Genomic DNA, 20,370 nt, shown 5'->3' on the forward strand with positions numbered 1-20,370 from the left:
TGGATTTCAAATAATTGAACTCAATAAATTGATTCTACACTTCTACTGGAAAATACATAGGAATGAGCATAAAAGTATATTCTAAAAAAACAGAAGAGTGAGGAAGGAAGTACCCTTGCAGAAATTGGAATGCATATAAATCCGCACAAATTAGGACTACAGATGAGCATAAGTGGAATTGATAAGAGACTAAAGGGAGATACAGACACAACATACTTGAAGTACTATTTATAGATGTGTCATTAATAAGATAATGGTTAAGTAAATTATGGAACAGCAGTTCAATACACAGATTTTCAGACATTAAAATTATATGCCTGAATATGAAAAAATAATTATAAATAATAAGTGGAAAAAAGGAATACAGTATGTTGTATTCATATATATATTCATGTTGTATTCAATATGTACTATATATGCTAGGTTTAAATGAGTACAAGATTCATATTCTCAGATTTAAAGGAGAAAGAACATGAATAAATAAAGTCAGTGTTGAATTCAATAAATGAATGATTTTTGTTGCTTCCAAAATTCTTTTACTGTTTTTATAATGTTTTTTATTCAATCTTTTTTATTGCCACTTTATTCTTTTTTAATTCAGTTTTTTTGAGATATATTCACATACCATCCAATCTTCCACAGTATACAATTGTTCCCAGTACCATCATATAGTTGTGTGTTCATCATCACAATCAATTTTTTAACATTTTCATTACTCTCCCCCAAAATAAGAATAAAAATAAAATTAAAAAAGGACACCCAAAACATCCCATATCCCCCATCCCACCCTATTATTCATTTAATTTTTGTCCCCATTTTTCTACTCATCTGTCCATACACAGGATAAAGGGGGTGTGAGCCACTAGGTTTTCACAATCACATGGTCACACCATGTAAGCATTTATAATGTTTTAGCAATAAAAGTTTATAAATAGATCATGTGAACTTTCATATAAAATATGACTGAAGCGTCAACCAAAGTGTATTGGCTAGGTGTTTGGTATTCTAAACTTGAAGCAGTAAAAACAATTCTCAAGTGTAAAGACAAGAACTTTGTCTTGTTCACAATTATCTCACATTGCTTAAGATTGGATGGCCATTTTAATGATTTCTTAAATCTTTTCCTCTTACATGCTTATATTCTTTTTCCATCTTTTCACACATTCTATTTTTCCTACATTTTTGGGCTCTTGAAATATTTAAATATTTTTAATTTTGTTTTTTGCATTTATAATAGAGTGACAACTTTCTTACAATCTATCAGCAATGTAAAAACTGTTCTTAATGATAAATTGAAATATTTCATACTCCTAATATTTCCATTCTTTTTCTCTTTTAGGTAAGTAACTGAACAGGGACATGAGGAACTGATATTTCAAATGACGACCATGTTACAAAAGGTACTCCTGGCATTTTATTATTATTGTAAAAGGAATCCTATGAAAAGACATGGACGTTGAATGTAACTAAGTAATATTTTGGTCAAAAACAATTTTTGTATAAATAGATTTAATGAAGTGATAGCATTAATAACATTTAATGTAATATATGATAGGACTTTTCTTTAAGTAGTCTAGGCAATTGTTGGTATCATTTGGGAATGGAAAGGTAAATAAATTGATTATCTTTCCCTCAATATATTCCTTGGTGGAAAAAGGGAGATGAGGGAAAGAAATGAGAATAAGATCGACAAAATGAACACATTGAGGTTTGTGCATCAAAGTTTTCTGTCTGTTTTCTCTTAGGGTTTGTGGTTTGTCTTCTGTGAGCAAAACATTATCTTCAGAATTACTCATAAAATTGATTGCACTAAGCTTGTCAATAAGCTGATTGTATTCTGGAATAATTCTAATATGTTGTATTAGTGTGGAGAATTCTTCAGATTCTTAATGTATGAAAGAAATTTTAAGTAAATGGGAAGGAGATAAGAATAAAATATTAAACTTAAAAAAAAATGAAATAATAGAATATTAAAATTCTTTGACCTGAGCATCTGTCACATACAAGGATTGTGGAAATCTGTTTTTTTTTGTTTTTTGTTTTTTTTAAAGTCATGAAGCTCATGTATAAAAACTTCATTCTTTTCTAGAAGGGATTTTAAACACTAGGGAAACCATCATACTTGGTTTCAGGGGAAACATTGCACTGTGAACTATTAGACAAGCTGCATTATGCTATTAATAGTGGTAATCATGCAAAAGACTAGTGATATTTTAGATGCTATGCATTGCATATTTTTACCTTATATCAGATTGATAATTCAATCTATTGAATAGAAGATATATGAGAATACCAAAAGAGGATAAATCAACTCAACTTCTTTATACAAATCACATATTTAAAAGAATTTCTAATTTTGCTTAGAAATTTTCTGAAGGCCTTCTAAATTTCCTAAAGGGTCTAAATCTCTTCTGTGGCACCTGCCCTGAAATTTCCTAAGGCATCTGCCCTGAAATTTCCTAAAGGGCCCTTAGGAAATTCAGGGCAGGTGCCACAGAAGAGATTTAATTTGAAGAAAAGTTTGAAAGAAAGTTAGGGAAATAGCTTTGTACTCTTCTCATGGTGATCATTTAGTTGTCATTAATTTTCTCTGCTTTGTGGCTATTCTTTTTTTTTTTTTTAATCAGAGTTAAGTTGTGGGTATTCTTTTGAGTGTTAAACGACAATTAGACAATCTTATTAATGCTGATAATGAGGGAGCACTAATCAGCTTGGGCTATTTTCAGGAAGGGAAATTATTACTCTGTTTAACTACATTAATGTATTATGATACAATTTGTTCACTTGATACTTCTAAGCATAGATGTTGTCAGTAGTTGGACAGATGAATCTAGGAACTCAGACAAGAGATCTAGGATTGATTTGGGGATCATTGTCTTACAGTTGATAACTGGACTGCTTCTGTAGAGATGATAGTATAATAAAGGACAGAGGACCAACTCCAATACTGAAAGGAGAGATTAATGAGTTGGCAAGGACTGGTCAACTGTTGCTGAGATGTCAAGGAACATGAGAATTTCACTAGATTTTCCCACATAAATATCACTAGTAACTTGGACAAGGGACATTTTTGTGGAGTAGTAGGACAGAAGCCAGATTGGAGTGCGTTGAAGAATGAATGGGAGGTAAGGAGATGGAGCAAAAAAGATAATTCTTTAAAAAATTTTGTCTGTGAATAGAAGTGAATAGAAGCCAGTAGCTGGATAGGGTTGAGATGAAAGTGAGTCTTTAACATGTTTAAATGTTAATGGGGACAGTGCCAAAGAAGGGGAGAGATTGATTGATGATATAGGTTTCTAAGGAGGCAGAAAGGGATGTCCAGACAGACGAATTATCTTCATCTGCTGGGAAGGACACCCATCCAACATACTTTGAGTAATGACAGTCAGATGGGTACAGATACAGGTAGGCTTGTAGACTTGGTGGAGGAAGTTGAAGGGATTCTCAAATAATGGTTTCTATTTTTTCTATGAAGAGGATGTGGCCAGGGTAGTTAGAAAGGATTTGAGGAAAGGAGAAAGGTTTGAAATAATGTTTGTGGAAAATGGTAGAGAAAGTTGCCTTACAGGCAACTCAGCTGCTTTGCTGGCTGGGGATTTGTGGTACCATTAAACTGAATTTTACAAATGATCTTAAGATTCTAATTTGATGACAACCCTCTGTCACCTGTTTAGATCATGACAAATCTTAGATAGCAGGTGGATTTAATTATTGTAGTACATAAGTTCCTTCTTCCTAAGAATTAAAAGAGATCCAAATTTGAGGACGTTCATCTAAGTGCAGTCCTTTACCTCAATTAGCATGAACATATAGATTTATGCATGCCTATATTAGATTCATGGATATTCATGCCTTCTAAAAATTAGGAATCAGGGATATTCTGCTTTGAGGAAAGGTGTAAGGAAGGTATTAACTTTCTTTTCTTAGGCCCTTCGTTTTGGTGTGTGTTTCTTAATAACAGTATTTTCATTGCTGTTTTTAGAACACTGTTTAACCTTGAAGAAAAGATTATTATTTTTTTAAACCCAAAACTTATGTCCTGTTTCCCATGGCTGAACAGAGCCTGCTGTCCCTACACAGGCGCCATCAGCTTGGCAGGCTCTTCCTGCTTTGGCATGCATCCTTTGGGCAGCAGAGTTAGACAGTGAATGCCTTAAACAAGCACAGAAGATGAAAGGCTTCAGCTTGTTGACCATGAATTAGAAGAATGTGAATATGCCTATTTAGCTAGAAAATAAATTTCTACTTCTCATTTGGATTTTCAAGAGTGTTTACTTGAAGGCCTGGAGCTTTTGGTTTAGGGACTTTTCAGATATTTGTTTTAGCTGCAAAAACGATCTTGAATAATAAAATTTGATGTAAAAAAAAAAGATAAAAGAGAACTATGTTGGTTGCAGAAGGAGTGGTGGACCCAGGACCCATCTTCTCTTGCCTACTTTTCCCCATCACTTCCTCTCACATTCGGGCAGTGAAATGCAACACCACCATGAACCTGGTGGCTGCATGGAACAGTTTGAAAATTATAGTTCTAGGTGATCACACTTATAGTCAGTTTTGTCAAAATATAAATTATAAAGATCAGTCAATTGTGGTTGGAAGATAATTTTTTCTCTATAATAAAATATGCAGGTTAGTATCTACTGACCCAGAATGTATAGTTGTTATTTTACATTGCAAATTTTGACATAGTGGATACTAATTTTGGCCAAAGAAGCTCCATAAAAACTACTGCTAAGTCCATCACAAATCTGGGGAATGAAAAAGCAAGCACTCTGTTTAATTAACTCTTCTGATCAGGGGGACCAGAGTTCCTAAAAAGGAAGCCGTTCAAGCTCATGAGTAGAACTGTTCTTCTCGGTCCTCCAAGATGAACACATGACTATGTCAGGGAGGATTTTGCTGCCTTGGTCTAGAGAACCCATGAGAGTATGTAGTACAAGTTATCCAAGATAATGTCTTTTCCATTAGGGTATGACTCTTCCTAGCCTGACAGTATCCAGAGAACAGGAATTGAATGTTTTCAAGAAAACAATACCTTCCTGTTGGGAACTAGAGCATGAGCAAGGTGAAACAGCAGGCATAGGAAATGGTCAAAAGAAGGTTAAATTGTAATACATAGAACTTGCTTAGAAAGTTATGAAGACAAACTAATAGGGGACAGTATTGAATACATGATATGTGGCACATATAATACAACATAGTTTACTTGGGTTACTTTTATTTTAATAGTTGTAGCAATCCAATAAGGTAGATATTATGACTTGGCTTTCCAGATGATGAAATGAAGGCTCGAAGAGGTTATTTGTCCAAATTACCCAGGAAAGTATTAATAATGTAGTAGAGCGAAAATTCAGACCCAGATCATTTTATTCCAAGGCCAAAGTAGCCTTATGAAGTCAGACCTAATAGTCATCTGGTTGAGGTCATGGAGGCAAGATTCAAATTTGTTAGAGGTATAGCAAGAAAAGAGCTGGTCTTTCAAGCCAGAGAGTGCTACCCACAAAATCAAATGCCTCCAATGGCCCACTGGGAAAGACAGTGTCTCTGAGAGTCTACTGAAGGCTTATATCCTTTAGGACTGTGCCTAATTGCCTCCACACAATCCCCATTATAAATACGTGTAGCTTTCAGATTACATATCACCAAAAGCTTTTGATATTGAAATCAGATGGGACAACCTCTGGCTGGATGAGGACTCCACTGATAAGTCCCTGGCTTAAGAAGTCTGGCCCATTGATTGTGGGGGTGTCTTTTCTCTTCCAAGATTCATTTCTTGGGGAAGGAGAAGAACAGTTTGGGTTATATACTTGAAATCTTCCATTTGGGTATATATAGCTAAATCACATATTAAGACCAATGCCTATTGGTAAATGAAATCTTGTTCAAGTTATAGGGAAGGAAATGTGAATAATTCAAAGGGTTAAACATGAAATCATGTGGCCCAGATATAAAATTTAGTCTTGATTTTTCTTTTTTTACTGTGATAACATGTAATTACGTAACATTTGTCATTGTAGTTCCTCTTTTGCTATGTTTATGGTTAAAGTCATTCACAATCTGCATTTAAACCCCTTTCTCTACCTTCACTATGAAGAAAGGAGAAAATGAAAATCCGATAAATCAAAGTACTGTAAGAAAATGACAGAATTTTGGGGGAAAAAGTTCATTTTTATAGTGAGAATTCCTGGAGCCAGTCATACTACCTTTTGGTCAGTCTATGTACAACAGAGCCTGTGTAAAAAGGATTGCTACCCAATAAAGTGAATGAAGTTCTAATGAGCTAATTAGTTACTTTTTTTTTCCAAAACAATAATTGCCTTCCTTTCCCCCAATTCCTCTAATTCATATAAATTAATATTTAATCTAAAATGCTGGAAATTCCTTATTGTAGTTACTGTATTGGTGATATAATTAGCCTGGGGCACTGTAGAAAATGTGTTAATTGTCATCCACATTATTCACTGTTTAAAATTTTGCAACAAATAAATTATAGAATGAGCATGTTCTTCTTGGGCAAATTGTAGAGAACTTTTTTCACAAATTTATTTGAATCACACCAATGCCCAATGTCTAAGTCCATATGCTTAGAGGCAAAGCACATGAGGAAAGCAGGACCTTACACTGTCAGTGGACTAAAGCTGGAAATAGTGATCTCACAGAAGAGAGCATGCCCTCCTCAGCGTGTATCTGGCCCTCTACATTTTGCTTTCATCAGCTGGGGCTGTTCAGTGGTGCAAAGAAAACATTGTAAAATGCTTACCACCTTCTTTTTTTTTTTTTTTATTCTGAGCCCTTCAAATAATGGTAAGAGTTGCAAATTTTATAGGAAGGGCCTATCACAGAAAAGCTTTATTTAGCTCCACAGGGAATGGAGCTCCAGTTACTGAGAGCTGCTCTCAAGTAAAATACTTATAAGAAGGAGGAACTGAAGTATTCATTGTTATATAGCTTAAAGGGAACAAATGTGTAGTTCATTGCACATCTAAACCTAGTATCTGTAAAGGGGGTCTGTGCCTGCCAGCGGAAGGAGAGAGTGAAATTTTGCAGATGTATAAAAAGGAACTTTCAACAACCCATCTTAGCTTTTTGGAAAAAGTCCAATACACTGGGAATTCTCCAGCGAAATGGGTTGAACTTGGCAGATATGCAAATATGCGTATTTCTGCTCAGTACAATCAGGCAAACAGACACTTCCAGAGGAACTAATTATCTTTTGTCTTTTTTACCTTAGAAAGAGGGAGATATTTGGAACACAATTAACTGCAAAGAAATTTTAGAGGCAAAGTTTGGAAAGTGTTGAAAATGAAACCTATAGTTAGCCTTTCTAAAAAAAGTTTTTAATACCCTTTTGTGCCAGAAAAATAATTTATCATTATTGATAGAAGCCCAAGTCATAGGGTTTATAATATGGTTTATTATTTGAAGTCTTGTGTTTATTATTTGGTGGTCTGGAAAACTAAAACCACTTCCTTTAAGTTAAAAAAAAAGTTTTATTTCATTATCTTTTGTTTTTCTTGCTACTTCTTTCTACAATACATCAAGGAAATCATAAGCAATGCAATCAGTTTTCAGAGTATGTATCTATATGAGACAGAACCGGTTTACTGACTCAGATAATTTACATTATAGAAAAACAAGCCACACAGGAGCATAGATGAGATTACCTCCAAAGAATATTTTCTGGAAAATATTGGCATATATGACAGTGTGCTACATGTGTGGATGTATATGTGAATATACAACTGTATTTGTTTATATGAATGTATATGAATGGGGAGATGGCATGGTCTTTTAGACCAAATTAGTATTACAATTTCAAGTAATTTGACCAATATATTTTAAATTCAAATATACATATTTTAAATACTTTATTATAAAATTAAATCATACAAAACAAGTAAGAGAACAATCAAGATAACTGGCTTGAACTGCAAAATCCTTGATCTTCATATTTTCTAAAATTTTTCAGCTACAGTTGGGGCATTACAAAATATCCAATGGGCTTAAAATAGAGAAATTAAAAAAGAATTCCACTTTTAAGAGTGACTGGTGGATAAAGAGCTTTTTACATAGAATGAATTAAATCTCTAGAAAGACAGCCAAAGTAAAAAATAAATAAATAAATAAAAAGAATGAAAAGAAAAATTTTAAAAAGATGTATACAGAAAATATTTAAAGGACACTGAACTGTTAATGCTAACTATCTTGGGTAAATAGGATTTGGTGAGGGGAACATAGGAGACTTTTACTTTTATAACATATTCTGTATTGTTTGGATTATTTTTCAAAGAATATGTATTAAATATTAAATACATGCACACATATTTAAGAGACTAACAGAGTGGAATGACTACTAGTAGTGACTTTGCTATTGACTAGCTATATGACCACTAACAAGTAAATTAATCTTCTGCTTATTTTATAAGATTATTATGACAATAATTTGAAATTATGGTTAAGGAAGTGAGGATTACTTGCTTTCTCTGTTAAATGGGAACACTGGCAACTAGAAAATGTAGCCATTGTATTGAGACAATCAGACCAAGAACTTACTTTATCCTGTAGGTCTGGTTGAGTTTGCAGAAAGAGTAGAGTTAAGGTAGTGTTATGAGATGTGCAACTGACATAAAGTTATTTCTGTTTGCAAATGTTACTCCAAAGGGACAGAAATTAGGGATCCACAAACACATCTATGTGATAGAAAGGATTGTATGTAGCAATGTTATAAAATACATCATGGGCCATTGTTAGTGAGAGGAAAGAACTAATCTTGTCTGGATTTTAGCTATCAAAAATTAGCAATTAGCAATTGTTTTTGTTTTAACTATCAAAAATTAGCAATTGTTTTTACTTTCTCATAACTTGTAGGCTTCTGATTTGTGCCCACCAGTGTCATTTACTTATAAATCTACATTTAAATTTCAAATGGTCTATATTCTTCAAGAATATGACTTATTTTAATTTTCTAATAATGTCAAGCATGCATAAACTCTTCAACACTATCTTTAGTGTTTGCAGTATATATATTCCTTTTCCCCAACCCTGAGTAGTAGTATCTTCAACTGCACTACTGATTCACATTTTATTTTTATCATTATTGTGAACCGTAATGAAATCTATCAGAGGCAAAACAATTGATTAAAATTACAGGCCATCAATTGGGTGAAAAGTTGCATGAATAAACAAAACAGAAGACAAAAATGAAGAACAATAGATAATGATAAAATACTAGCAAACATGAAATATTGTAGAAGCACTATATTAAAATTTCTTTTATTCTATATTCATTTACTTTGATGGAAAAGAGAATGTACATACCAAATGTGTGTGCAAAGTAGGGGAGGGGGGATTCTTATTTTAAATGAACCGTATATTAACTCACCTACAGATTAAGATTATATAGATGAAATGGACTAGCTTCTCCTGGCCTATTTGACCTGTTAAATTTTGTGTGGTTCTAGACCCACTATCTTTTTTCAGTTGATATTTGTGTATTCATTTAGATATGAGCACTTGGCTAAGCATGTGTGTGTTTGAGACCAAATCAACTGAGTGTTTGATTGACCCTGTCAAAAATACGATTCTTATATTTGCTTTCAAAATTCAGATGCAGATGTTTGGTATTTTGTCAGTGACTCAGAAATGATCTGCATCTGTCCAGCAATGTTTCTATTTTAGTTAATGTACTTTATTTGGGGATTATAAATATCTCAGCATCCTCAGAGAAGAGCCATTGGTTTCATCAGATATTTTATCATGTGAATCTTGGGTGGAAATTCAATATATTTTTAAACAAAATATAACATTATCTTTTCCTTACTATGTTATCAACAACCCTGGAAAGAAACTAATGTTGTCCCTATATAATTTGGTTTTTGCCAAACCCTTCAGATAAAAAAGGAAAAAATAATATGTAAATGAAATGTTTGGCTAATTATTTGGATTAGTTAGAAAAACAGTTCATGCTTCTGAAGTGAGTTAGCTAAAAGCATATCTATCCAATTGGTTATTAACTGTGCTAATAACTATGTCTCATTTTGCTAAGAAATTTGGGTGTGGTACTTTAGGGACTGCTAATACATAATGCCTTTGTTTCAGAAAAAAAAATTTCCCCTTTTCGATGAATGCCTTTTTTTTCCCTTCAGTAACATAAATATGGAAAAAAGGAGAAACCAGTCATGGGGGTCAAGCGTTTATAAGCATACTTCCTTTATAACAACAGATGACCAAAAACTCTGAACAAAGCAGTGCTTTAAAAACCATTTATTCTAACTTCAGAATTTCCAAGCAAAATCCCATTGGTATAATACTGAATGTAAGGAGAACATTTAGTTGTCTATTTTTTTTTTTTTTTCAGAGAGGGGGATATATGTTGTGATATATACGTGTTTTTCTTGTCCCTCCCATTTCTTCCCATGGAAAATTATCTTTCTTTGAACTGTTGAATCCCAAAGGACAAAATGTGTATTCCCAGAAAAATAACATGGAAAATATCACACAATTAAGTGAGCTGAATAGTGAATACCACATATTATGATTTCTAGATGATCAAATTTGTGAGCAACTTAGTTTATTTTAATATTATCAAGACCGAGTCAGCCACGTGACCACTAAAAAGTGGGTTAGAGATATATATTTGTAAATGAAATATTTTCCAGATTCTAGAAAGGAATATGAGAAAACATGGCAAAATTGAATAAAGCACTGTACTAGAAATTCAGTAAAGTTTCTAAGGTTTCTTCAAGATCTATAATCCTCAGGTATAATATGTCAATCAATGATTGAAACAAGATATACTATAAGCCCAGGTTGCCTGTGTAACAGCAAAAGAGCTAATGTTAGCTTGCATTTTAGAGTACTTAATAAAGCTCTTCACATCTATTGTTGCTAGGCTTAATCCCATTATAACTATCCAATTACTTGATAACAATAGAATAGCACTGCATTAAATATTTCTTGAATATTAAATTTTTATATAATGTTAAATGTTGAATATTAAATATTTAAATAAAAGGCCAGTAATTGCCCTTAAATATCTTTCTGTGATGTAGAGTTTTATGGCAAAATGAATTTTATTGTAAAGAATTTTGACCAGTAGAATTCCTTTTCCTGTTGAATAAAGTCAATATTATCATCTCTACTTTCTAAGCAAGGTAATTGGGACCCTGAGAGGTTAAGAGATTTGCTCAGTATGACATATCCTCAATAAATGCTTTTAGGAATAAATACAAATCTGTACCATTCTACAAACACAAAAAAGAGGCAGAAAAGAAAGAAGTGGAGAAAGTGAGACTTCCCAATGTATCATAAGAGCATTTTATCAAGTTAATATTAGCCACCTTTTAAATAGTAATCATTCTTTAATGTTGAAATATTTGATTTTACTTTCTACTATTTACCCATCTTTTCCCTAATACTGTCTTTTTTTTTTTTTTTTTTGGCTTTTATAAAGGGGGTTTATTTGGTTACAAAGTTACAGTCTTAAGGCCATAAAGTGTCCAATGTAACACATCAACAATTGGGTGCCTTCACTGGAGGATGGCCAATGGTGTCCGGAAAACCTGTGTTAGCTGGGAAGGCACGTGGCTGGTGTCTGCTCCAGAGTTCTGGTTTCAAAATGGCTTTCTCCCAGGATGTTCCTCTCTAGGATGCAGTTCCTCAAAAATGTCATTCTTAGTTGCTCTTGGGGGGGTTTGTCCTCTCTTAGCTTCTCCGGAGGAAAAGTCTGCTTTCAAAGGCCATCTTCAAACTGTCTCATCTGCAGCTCCTCTCTCAGCTCCTGTGCATTCTTCAAAGTGTCCCTTTTTGCTGTAGCAATCTCACTCCTTCTGTCTGAGCTTATATAGTGCTCCAGTGAACTAATCAAGTCCCATGCTCAATGGGCAGGGCCACACCTCCACAGAAACTATCCAATCAGGGTTATCACCTATAACTGGGTGGGTCACATCTCCATGGAAACACTTAATCAAAGAATTACAATCTAATCAACACTAATGTGTCTGCCCACACAAGATTACATCAAAGTTAATGGCATTTTTGGGTACATAATACATTCAAACTGGCACAATATGATATAATCAAGTGAAGAATAATGGACTGGCATGCCAGACAGATGGAACAGTGGAGCAAAGATACAACATCAGCAACATTTTGTGGTTGGAAACTGAAGGTGGGCAGAACACAGAAAGCCTTGGCTTTCTGGAAAGAAGTTGCCTAATACTGTATTTTTAATTGGGATTAATTTTTGAATAATAATACATTTTGAAAAATATATGTTCTTGAATTTTCCCCACTGAGGTATTGGAGTCTGTATATGAGTTCAATACCTTGAATTCTTTGAATGCTTTAAAAATCTCTCCATTTTCTCTATTCCTTTTATGTGTAATGGCCCCATCTGTAGATTTGTTAGACACATATCATAAAGTTGTACAGATGTACCTATTTTGTTTGGTAACTTGAAAGCCCTATTTGGAAACCATTGAGAAATTGTAATGTAGAGCATAGAGTGGAGTTTGAAAAGAGATTCAAGTCCTATAAACAATGGGTCAGTTTACTATGAATTTGGATGTAATAGCATCTTTGAGTTTTTTTTCTATATTTATATCTTCTTAAATTAGGAAATTTTTCACAGACATTTTTTCTGTCTTTTCAATGCTGATGTCGCATTGCTGTAATAGCTAATAACTTGAGTACTTGCTTTCTGCAAAGGAACTCATGAACATCATACTTTCGAGGTAGATTTTATTATGCTCATTTTTTAGAAGTAGAAAATGAGGCTTAGCATGGATAAGTATTGTTTGGGTCACATCTAAGGTGACATAGCTAGAGTTTGAATCCAGGTCTGTCTGACTCCCAAACTCATGCTTTTAATCATTAAATCCAACTATAGCATATGTATCTCAATACATGGATAATTTTTAAACATAAAGATAATAATGAAATACCCATTTGTGTTAACCTTTCTTGCATCCAGTCATTTACAAAATAGACATAGGGTAGAATTAGGTGTGATTGCATAGAGTATCTAAAATGAACTTCAGTCTGATTTTTTCATCACCTACTTATTTTTCTTTCTGTGATCTTAGGGAAACGAGTCCCCAGCACATGTGTCTTCACAGTGGTAAGGAGAAATTGTAGCTGGTAGGGGCCTTACGGAACTAGCCTTACCTCTGAGTTTTCAGAACCAAATTCCTGTATTGTGTTTGACAGGATAGTCAATGATAAGAGCATGTTTCTTCTATTCTATTGGGAGAAAAATCTTTTGGGGGGATATGAAAACTGTTAGGGTTGCATATCAGTGGTAATTGCTTTCTACTTCTGGGCTGAGCCCCAGTTACTGCCACTTTCTTCTGAATGATTATTGGAAAATACATCCAGACTAAAGCTTGTGACTAAAATTCGAATCTGTGTTTTTCGGCTTTTCCCATGGTAATTCTGTGACCTCTATTGAATTGAATGGGGTTATAGAAATTAGATTTTGGTTTCTTTTCTAGTTGCCATTGTTCTTTAAACTTCCTTATATATATTCTGGAGAAAGATCCTTGGGAGCAGGAACCTTGTCTGTTTCCTTAACCTCAGGATCCTTAGTGCCTAGAAGTTTATGATGGACGTCAATAAATATATTGGGATAAATAAATAAATAGTGAATGCATAAGTCAAACTCAATCTAAAGAAATCTTTACCAAGAACATGAGACCTGACAGGAAACTAAGACTACAGAGAGATTTATTTAAAAAGGATAAGTTAAAATTGTTGAAGAAAAATATAAAATGGAATGTATATTGAGTAATAATTTGAGTTTTAAAAACTGGTAGCAAGATAGTATGAATTATTTTTCAATTTGTTTTAGGCTTGCAATAGTTGCATTTGCTTTCATTATTTAGGCTTTGCAGTTTTGTTTATGGGCACATGACATGTTAGGAAGATTATTTTTACCTATTCTCACAGATGTGTAGAGAATTTTAGACCTAGAACATTAGAAATTAACAAAATGTTTTTCTTTCTTCCATACTTTTCAGTGCTTTTAATTGTCTGATGTTTAGATGCTGCTTTGAGAAAAGCTGATGTGTGAGTTGAATTAAGGTGCAAAACTATTGATAAAACCCTGAAAACATTATACAAAGTGCAATGAACCACTTATTATATGATTCCACTTGCATAAAATATGTAAAATAAGCAAATTTATAGAGACAAAGTATTTTAGAGGCTACTAGGAGCTGAGGGGAGGTGGGGAGGGGAGAATGTTGAGTTATTGCTTAATGGGCATTGAGTTCTGTTTTGGATTATGAAAAATGTTGATAATGGAAGGTGATGATGTTAGCACAACATTGTAAATGTAATTAATGTCACCAACATGTAAGCTTAAAAATGATTAAAATGGAAAAATTTGTGTTATATATATGTTACCACAATTTAAAAATAAATTATTAAAAAAAACTATCAATAGACTTCCTGGTAAATATGTTTGTTTTACAGATCCAACAGCCCTTTCTACTTGTTACAGTCATGAATTAGTAAACCAATTACATGAATCTGTACCATTTTTGTGTACTGACATGGTTTTGAAGAGGAAATGGGTTAGCATTAAACCTATTAGTTTATGGCTATAACTGATTAAAAATTTGCCTTTGATTCAGTTATTGAAGGGTAATGCACTGTGTACCATTCTATCTTAGTCACAAAGCAAGTCTGTAAGCCTTAATGGAAAACAGGAGAATGTGGGAAATTGTTTACCAAAATGATCTTTGATGATTATCACTATTAAATGGAGGAAGTTGATCTATAAAGACATAATGAATAATCAATACATAAACTAAAATATCTGCATTTTATCTAGTAAATATTTGAGTATTTCAATGAAATACTTTTAGTCTGTGTATATTTTGTGGCAATTTGGATAGTGATATAATTGAGAGTGAAGGTGCAATTTTTTACCAAGACTTATTCTCTTTAATGTCTGAGACTGAGCATTATTTACTTTCGTATCTCCCATTCCTAGGATAAGGTCTGGCACATTGAAAAAGTAAAAAGCAAACAAACATAAAACAAAACCCTTGGTACATATTTATCAGATGAATGAATTAATGAATATTTATGAGAATATCTTTAACCAGCATCATAGCATCAAGGTTTTCCATTCAATGCATTTTAATGAGTAATTCAATGAATTTCATCAAAATATGTATCTCCTCACTATATATAAGGCACTGTGATAGGCACTTCATTGGAATTAAGATGAATAACATAAGGGTCTTGCTTTTTAGGAGCACATATATTTGTATGCTTTATATAAAGGGATAGCGGCAACTAAAATTCCAATGTCATAAGTATTGTGGGAGCAGAGAGGAGGCAAGGCTTGAGTAAAAACCAGTGGGTGTTCCAGAAAGAAGGATGAACATGTACAACAGCACAGGAGAGTGTGGAACATGCCAAGTTCCAGAGCATCAAGTAATTCAACATTGCTAGACATCAGGGTTTGTGCACAAGGTAGATTTGAGTGGTGGGGCCCAGAGCTAAATGACTGCTATAGGTGACAATTGTTTGCCAAAGCATCAAGCACCACAATAAAACAGAACTCATGACAGTCTGTTTATTGATAACTTTCTTGGGTCTAAGTTCACTTCCCACATCATAGTTCCTCCATGTCAATTTTACAACCTTTAGATGCTCCCCAATTCAAATATTGTTGCTAAATCTCCTATTTTAGATTTTGTTTCATACTTTAGATTTGATGCTGATGTGACATCCTTTTCCTTCACCACCATCACTGCCATGGATGGCACTCCTACCTGCTGGTCGTAACTGCAGAACCACATTGGAGGTAAAACTGGAAAAAAATGTGGATATCAGATCATGAGGGACCTTATTACATGTGTTATATGGTGAGAGAAAGGAGTTGCATTAGTTTATTGCTAAATAAACTCCAGCTGGTTGGCTGCTAACATACTATTACATGACACATATCTTGGGGGATTCATCATGGTTCAACATTGAATCCTCACTCTGTAGGCTCAGAAATTAAGTTTGTTGGTACACCAAGAATTTAACAATATTAGTTGTGAATTCACATTAACTGACCTCATGGAAAGTGATGTATAAAACAGAATTCCACTGTATTGTCACATAAGACTGAATGGTAGCACCAACGTGAGTGTGGTTTTCTGATTTTATAGGCAAATAAAACTATTTTGGAACCAGATATTAACCAGAATATTATTGCATAAGAATAGGATCAGAAGTAGGAAGAGTTAATTGTATAATTTGATTGACAGTGGCATCAACCTAGTATCCCAAAGCATCCATATGCATAAAAAGGATAATTTTTGCCATCAGGATTGGAATGCTGGAGTTTCAGGACCTGAGCGTCGCCACTCTAGCTTGGACTGTTACTGTCAATATCTTGTGTTTCTGACTCTGCTTTATCTGTGACTCTCTTCTGGTCAGAGCATTCTTCTGATTAGCAGTATATCCAGGACATAAACAGGTTTCATCTTTGAGTGATGGAAAGTGTCTTCCTGGAGCATTCTTTGGAAGGACTTTGAGACTTAGTTAGCTACGCTTAATGGCATAGTGCCCCTGAGGTTGTGGTTGAGGTCTGTCTAGGTTTGGGGAGAGGAGAGTGGAGATAATTTGCTATATTTCATGAATACCTGTATGACTAATTCTGATTATGTGGAGTATTGAAAGAGCCTAGGCAGGAGAGTAACATCACCAGATTTTCATTTAAGGAGAAATAAAAGATGGTCGAATCACCTACCCAGATGTGTCACCCCAGTGTCACTCTGAGTGTCAGCTATTTGACTGGGGGTTGCTGGGACACATGCCAGACATTTCTAACCCAGATACTAGTTTTCTATGATTGGCTTCACCATGGTTGATGTATTTGTTGTCCAGGTGACTATTATTTCTCCTGTTTGAAGAATAAGGAGAAACACAGGTTTAAAAAATCTTAGCTTTGTTGAGCAAAATTTAGAGAGTCGTTTAATTGGTCAAGACTCTTCCTCAATTATAAGGCAGAAAGTCGATGATTCTTGCTTAATTACTTAGTAATGGTTGATTGAAAGGTAAGTGCATCACACTTTGTGACTGAAATCTACCTGTGTCTTTTTATTCTGAACACTCCTCAGTAGTATTCAGACCATTTGGTAAAGTGCTTTTAATGCTAACCCTCTCAATGCCATGTTCACATCTAAAGATTTATAGTTTTGTTTATTGCTTTATTTCATTAGTAAGGGGTATCAATTTAATAGAAGACTGCTGCTTAATTGATAAGTCACTTTCATCAGCCATGCTGTGGGTGGGATCAGTTATTTCTTTACTGTAGTGTGAGTTTGATGTATACTACCCCAACGACAGGGATGGAAATCTTTCTTGAGAAGAAATTTTTTCCTGGAAATGAGAGACCATTTAATGTCTAGAGTTTTGTTTGCCCATTAAAAATTATTATTTGATGCCTACTTGACCAAAAGGGGGAAAAAAGAAAGATAACAAGCTGAGGTCACAGTGGCTGAGAGATCCCAAATAGAGTCGAGAGGCTATCCTGAAGGCTTCTCTTATGCAAACTTCAGCTAGACATCTCAAATGGCCACAGTATGCCACACCCTTAACAAAAGTAGTCCCCAAATACCTAGGTCCCTACCTGAGATTCTATAAAAGATTCACTCACTGAGTTTTATCTTTCAGAAACTTAAATCCACCAGAATGTTCCTATGCCAGGCAAGTCCTGAAACCCAGAGGCAATATCCTCTTTAAGATCAGCTATCAGATGCAGCCCCCTTCCTCATGCTGTCAACATCCCCTTTCAATATGAACAAGTTAGGGTGCTCACTGCCTAGACACCCCGAAGATGGAGAAAGAGATTGAGAAGAAGTGGTAGCAACAAACAAGATAAGATTGACCAAAGGTCTATGAATACTGAAACTTTATATAATCATATAGATATTTTTGGATGTTGGGGTGTTGGAATGGCTGGAAGGAGGTAAATGACATGGTGGAACTGTAACCTATAACATCCTTTGAAATTTGCTCGATAACTACTTGTTGAATTGTGCTTTGAAAATCTTTGCCTTTCTGTATATTCCCTATATTGCATAATAAGGAAAAAATGAAACTGTGGAAGTGCAACCCATAACAATTTTTGAAATTATCTCTATAACTGCTTGTTGAGCTGTACATCAAAAGTTAACATCCTTCTGTATGTATGTTAAGTTTCACAATAGTGGAAATAGTTGAAGTTGTGGAACTGTGACCCATGACATTCTTTGAAATTTGCTCTCTAAGTACTTGTTAAATTGTACTATGAAAGTTATCACTGTTATGTATATACGTTGAAGTTTACAATAAAAAATGCATTAAAATTATTGTTTTAAAAACCTTATATAGAGAGCACTATGCTTGGGGATATAATTTATTTTAAGACAATTATTTTTCCAAATAACTGCAAACTAGAAAGGATTTTGAGACCTGTGCTGTTTGTGTGCCAGGTAATGTGCTAGATACTTTGTGGATGTTAATTTGAATCTTGACATCAAATTTTTAAGGAAGTATTGTTAATATTCACTTTTGGAATGTACTTTATGAGGAACAGAAAATTTTAGATAGCCAAAAATGGTGTTTATATTTAAACCCAGGCCTGTTTTAATGACAGCCTACAGTCACTTTGCTATACAGGAACATATATGAGGGAATAGAATTTGCATAATACAATAAATTGAATGATGTTTGTGTTGTTTTTCCCAAAGGATTCTGTAGTGCATAATTTGATTTATACAATTTACATATCTTTCACAAAGCCACTTAACCTGAAAATATGCTACTCTCGAACAAATACTTGGCAGTAATACTAATGATGTTATCTGCTATCTTCTTAGCATTTTGAGTTTTATATTCAGGCTGTTTGGCATTTCAAAAGAATTACTGGTTTTGAATTGCAGGTGATATTTTTATCTCTTAATTTTTTTATCCTTTAATTTTCATGCCAAGTACATCTTGGTTTTAAACGTGTTAAATTTTTCGATAGCGTTTAGTTTGTTCCCACCTGTTAGTTTACTTGTTTATTTGCCTTTCTCTGGAGCTGGGGACTATAGTTTGTCTATCATCATTTCCACAGAATTATGTGAGTCCTGTGCTGCTCATCAGTGTGGCAATGTGTCTCACTTTAACTGACCTATGATTATTTATGCTTCTTGTTGAATTTCCATTTTCAAATATATTTGATTTTTTCACATACAAATTTTTCACAATCTGGGTCTAACAAAAACAAATTATTCCTAGTTTAGAAGAAATTTCTTAGTATTCTGGGATGTGTCCATTAAATTAAAATTGCTCCCCCCCCTAGCCTTATCTCAATAGCACCAATTTTTATTGCAATAGCTTTATTCAGGTTTTATCTTTTTCTCATAGATGTTGGTATTTCTGTTAATTAGGTTTCTATGTATATAAAAAACTAGTGATATTCTAAAATACATTAAAAACTCAGCCTAAACTCATCAGTTGATGCTCATTAATGTTGGTTGAAGTCCAATTTGTCAGGTAAGGAAATAGTTTATTTTCTGAAGGCCAATAAAGAACAATTAATATGTATACAAATATTAATGCATATTGAATTATTGTTAATGCAATTTTATTGAGATATATTCACATAACATACAATCATCTGAAGTGTACAGTTATTCACAGTATCATCATATAGGTATGCATTCATCATCACAATCAATTTCTTGAACATTTTCATTACTCCAAAAAAAAAAAAAAAAAAGAATAAGAATAAGAATAAAAATAAAAGTAAAAAAGAACACCCAAAACATCTCATACTCCTTTCCCCCCCCCATTATTCATTTGCTTTTTGTCCCCTTTTTTCCTACTCATTTGTCCATACACTGGGTAAAGGGAGTGTGAGCCACAAGATTTTCATAATCACACAGTCATCCCGTATAAGCTATATAGTTATATGATCATTCTCAAGAATCAAGGATACTGGATTGCAGTTCAGCAGTTTCAGGTATTTCCTTCTAGTTGTTCCAATACACTGGAAACTAAAAAGGGAAATCTGTATAATGCATAAGAATAACCTCCAGAATGACCTCTTCACTCCATTTGAGATCTCTCAGCTACAGAAACTTTATTTTGTTTACTTTCTCTTCCCTCTTTTGGTCAAGGAAGGCTTTCTCAACCCTACAATGCTGGGTCCAGGCTCATCCCCAGGAGTCATGTCCCACATTGCCAGGGAGATTTACACCCCTGGGAGTCATGTCCCACATTAGGAGGAGAGCAGTGAGTTTACCAGCCAAGTGGGCTTGGAGAGAGAGGCCACATCTGAGCAACAAAAGAGGTACTCTGGGGGTGACTCTTAGGCACCATTATAAGTAGGCT

At 34.0% G+C, this 20,370-nt stretch overlaps 1 protein-coding gene across 2 annotated transcripts in view; it reads left to right on the forward strand.

Moving 5' to 3' along the window:
* ANK2 (ankyrin 2) overlaps positions 1-20,370 on the forward strand; it is a 739,617-nt gene that overhangs the window by 223,633 nt on the left and 495,614 nt on the right. Inside the window, exon 2 of one of the 2 annotated variants that reach the window (XM_037830497.1) lies at positions 1,340-1,400. The exons of the other annotated variant lie outside the window; for it this stretch is intronic. Within the exon in view, the coding sequence (XP_037686425.1) occupies positions 1,380-1,400 (21 nt within the window). The 5' untranslated portion in view covers positions 1,340-1,379. The remainder of the gene's footprint in view (positions 1-1,339; positions 1,401-20,370) is intronic. 2 annotated transcript variants of the gene reach the window in all.

Source organism: Choloepus didactylus, chromosome 3 (assembly GCF_015220235.1).
Source record: "Choloepus didactylus isolate mChoDid1 chromosome 3, mChoDid1.pri, whole genome shotgun sequence".
In the NCBI taxonomy this organism is placed as follows: Eukaryota; Metazoa; Chordata; class Mammalia; order Pilosa; family Megalonychidae; genus Choloepus; species Choloepus didactylus.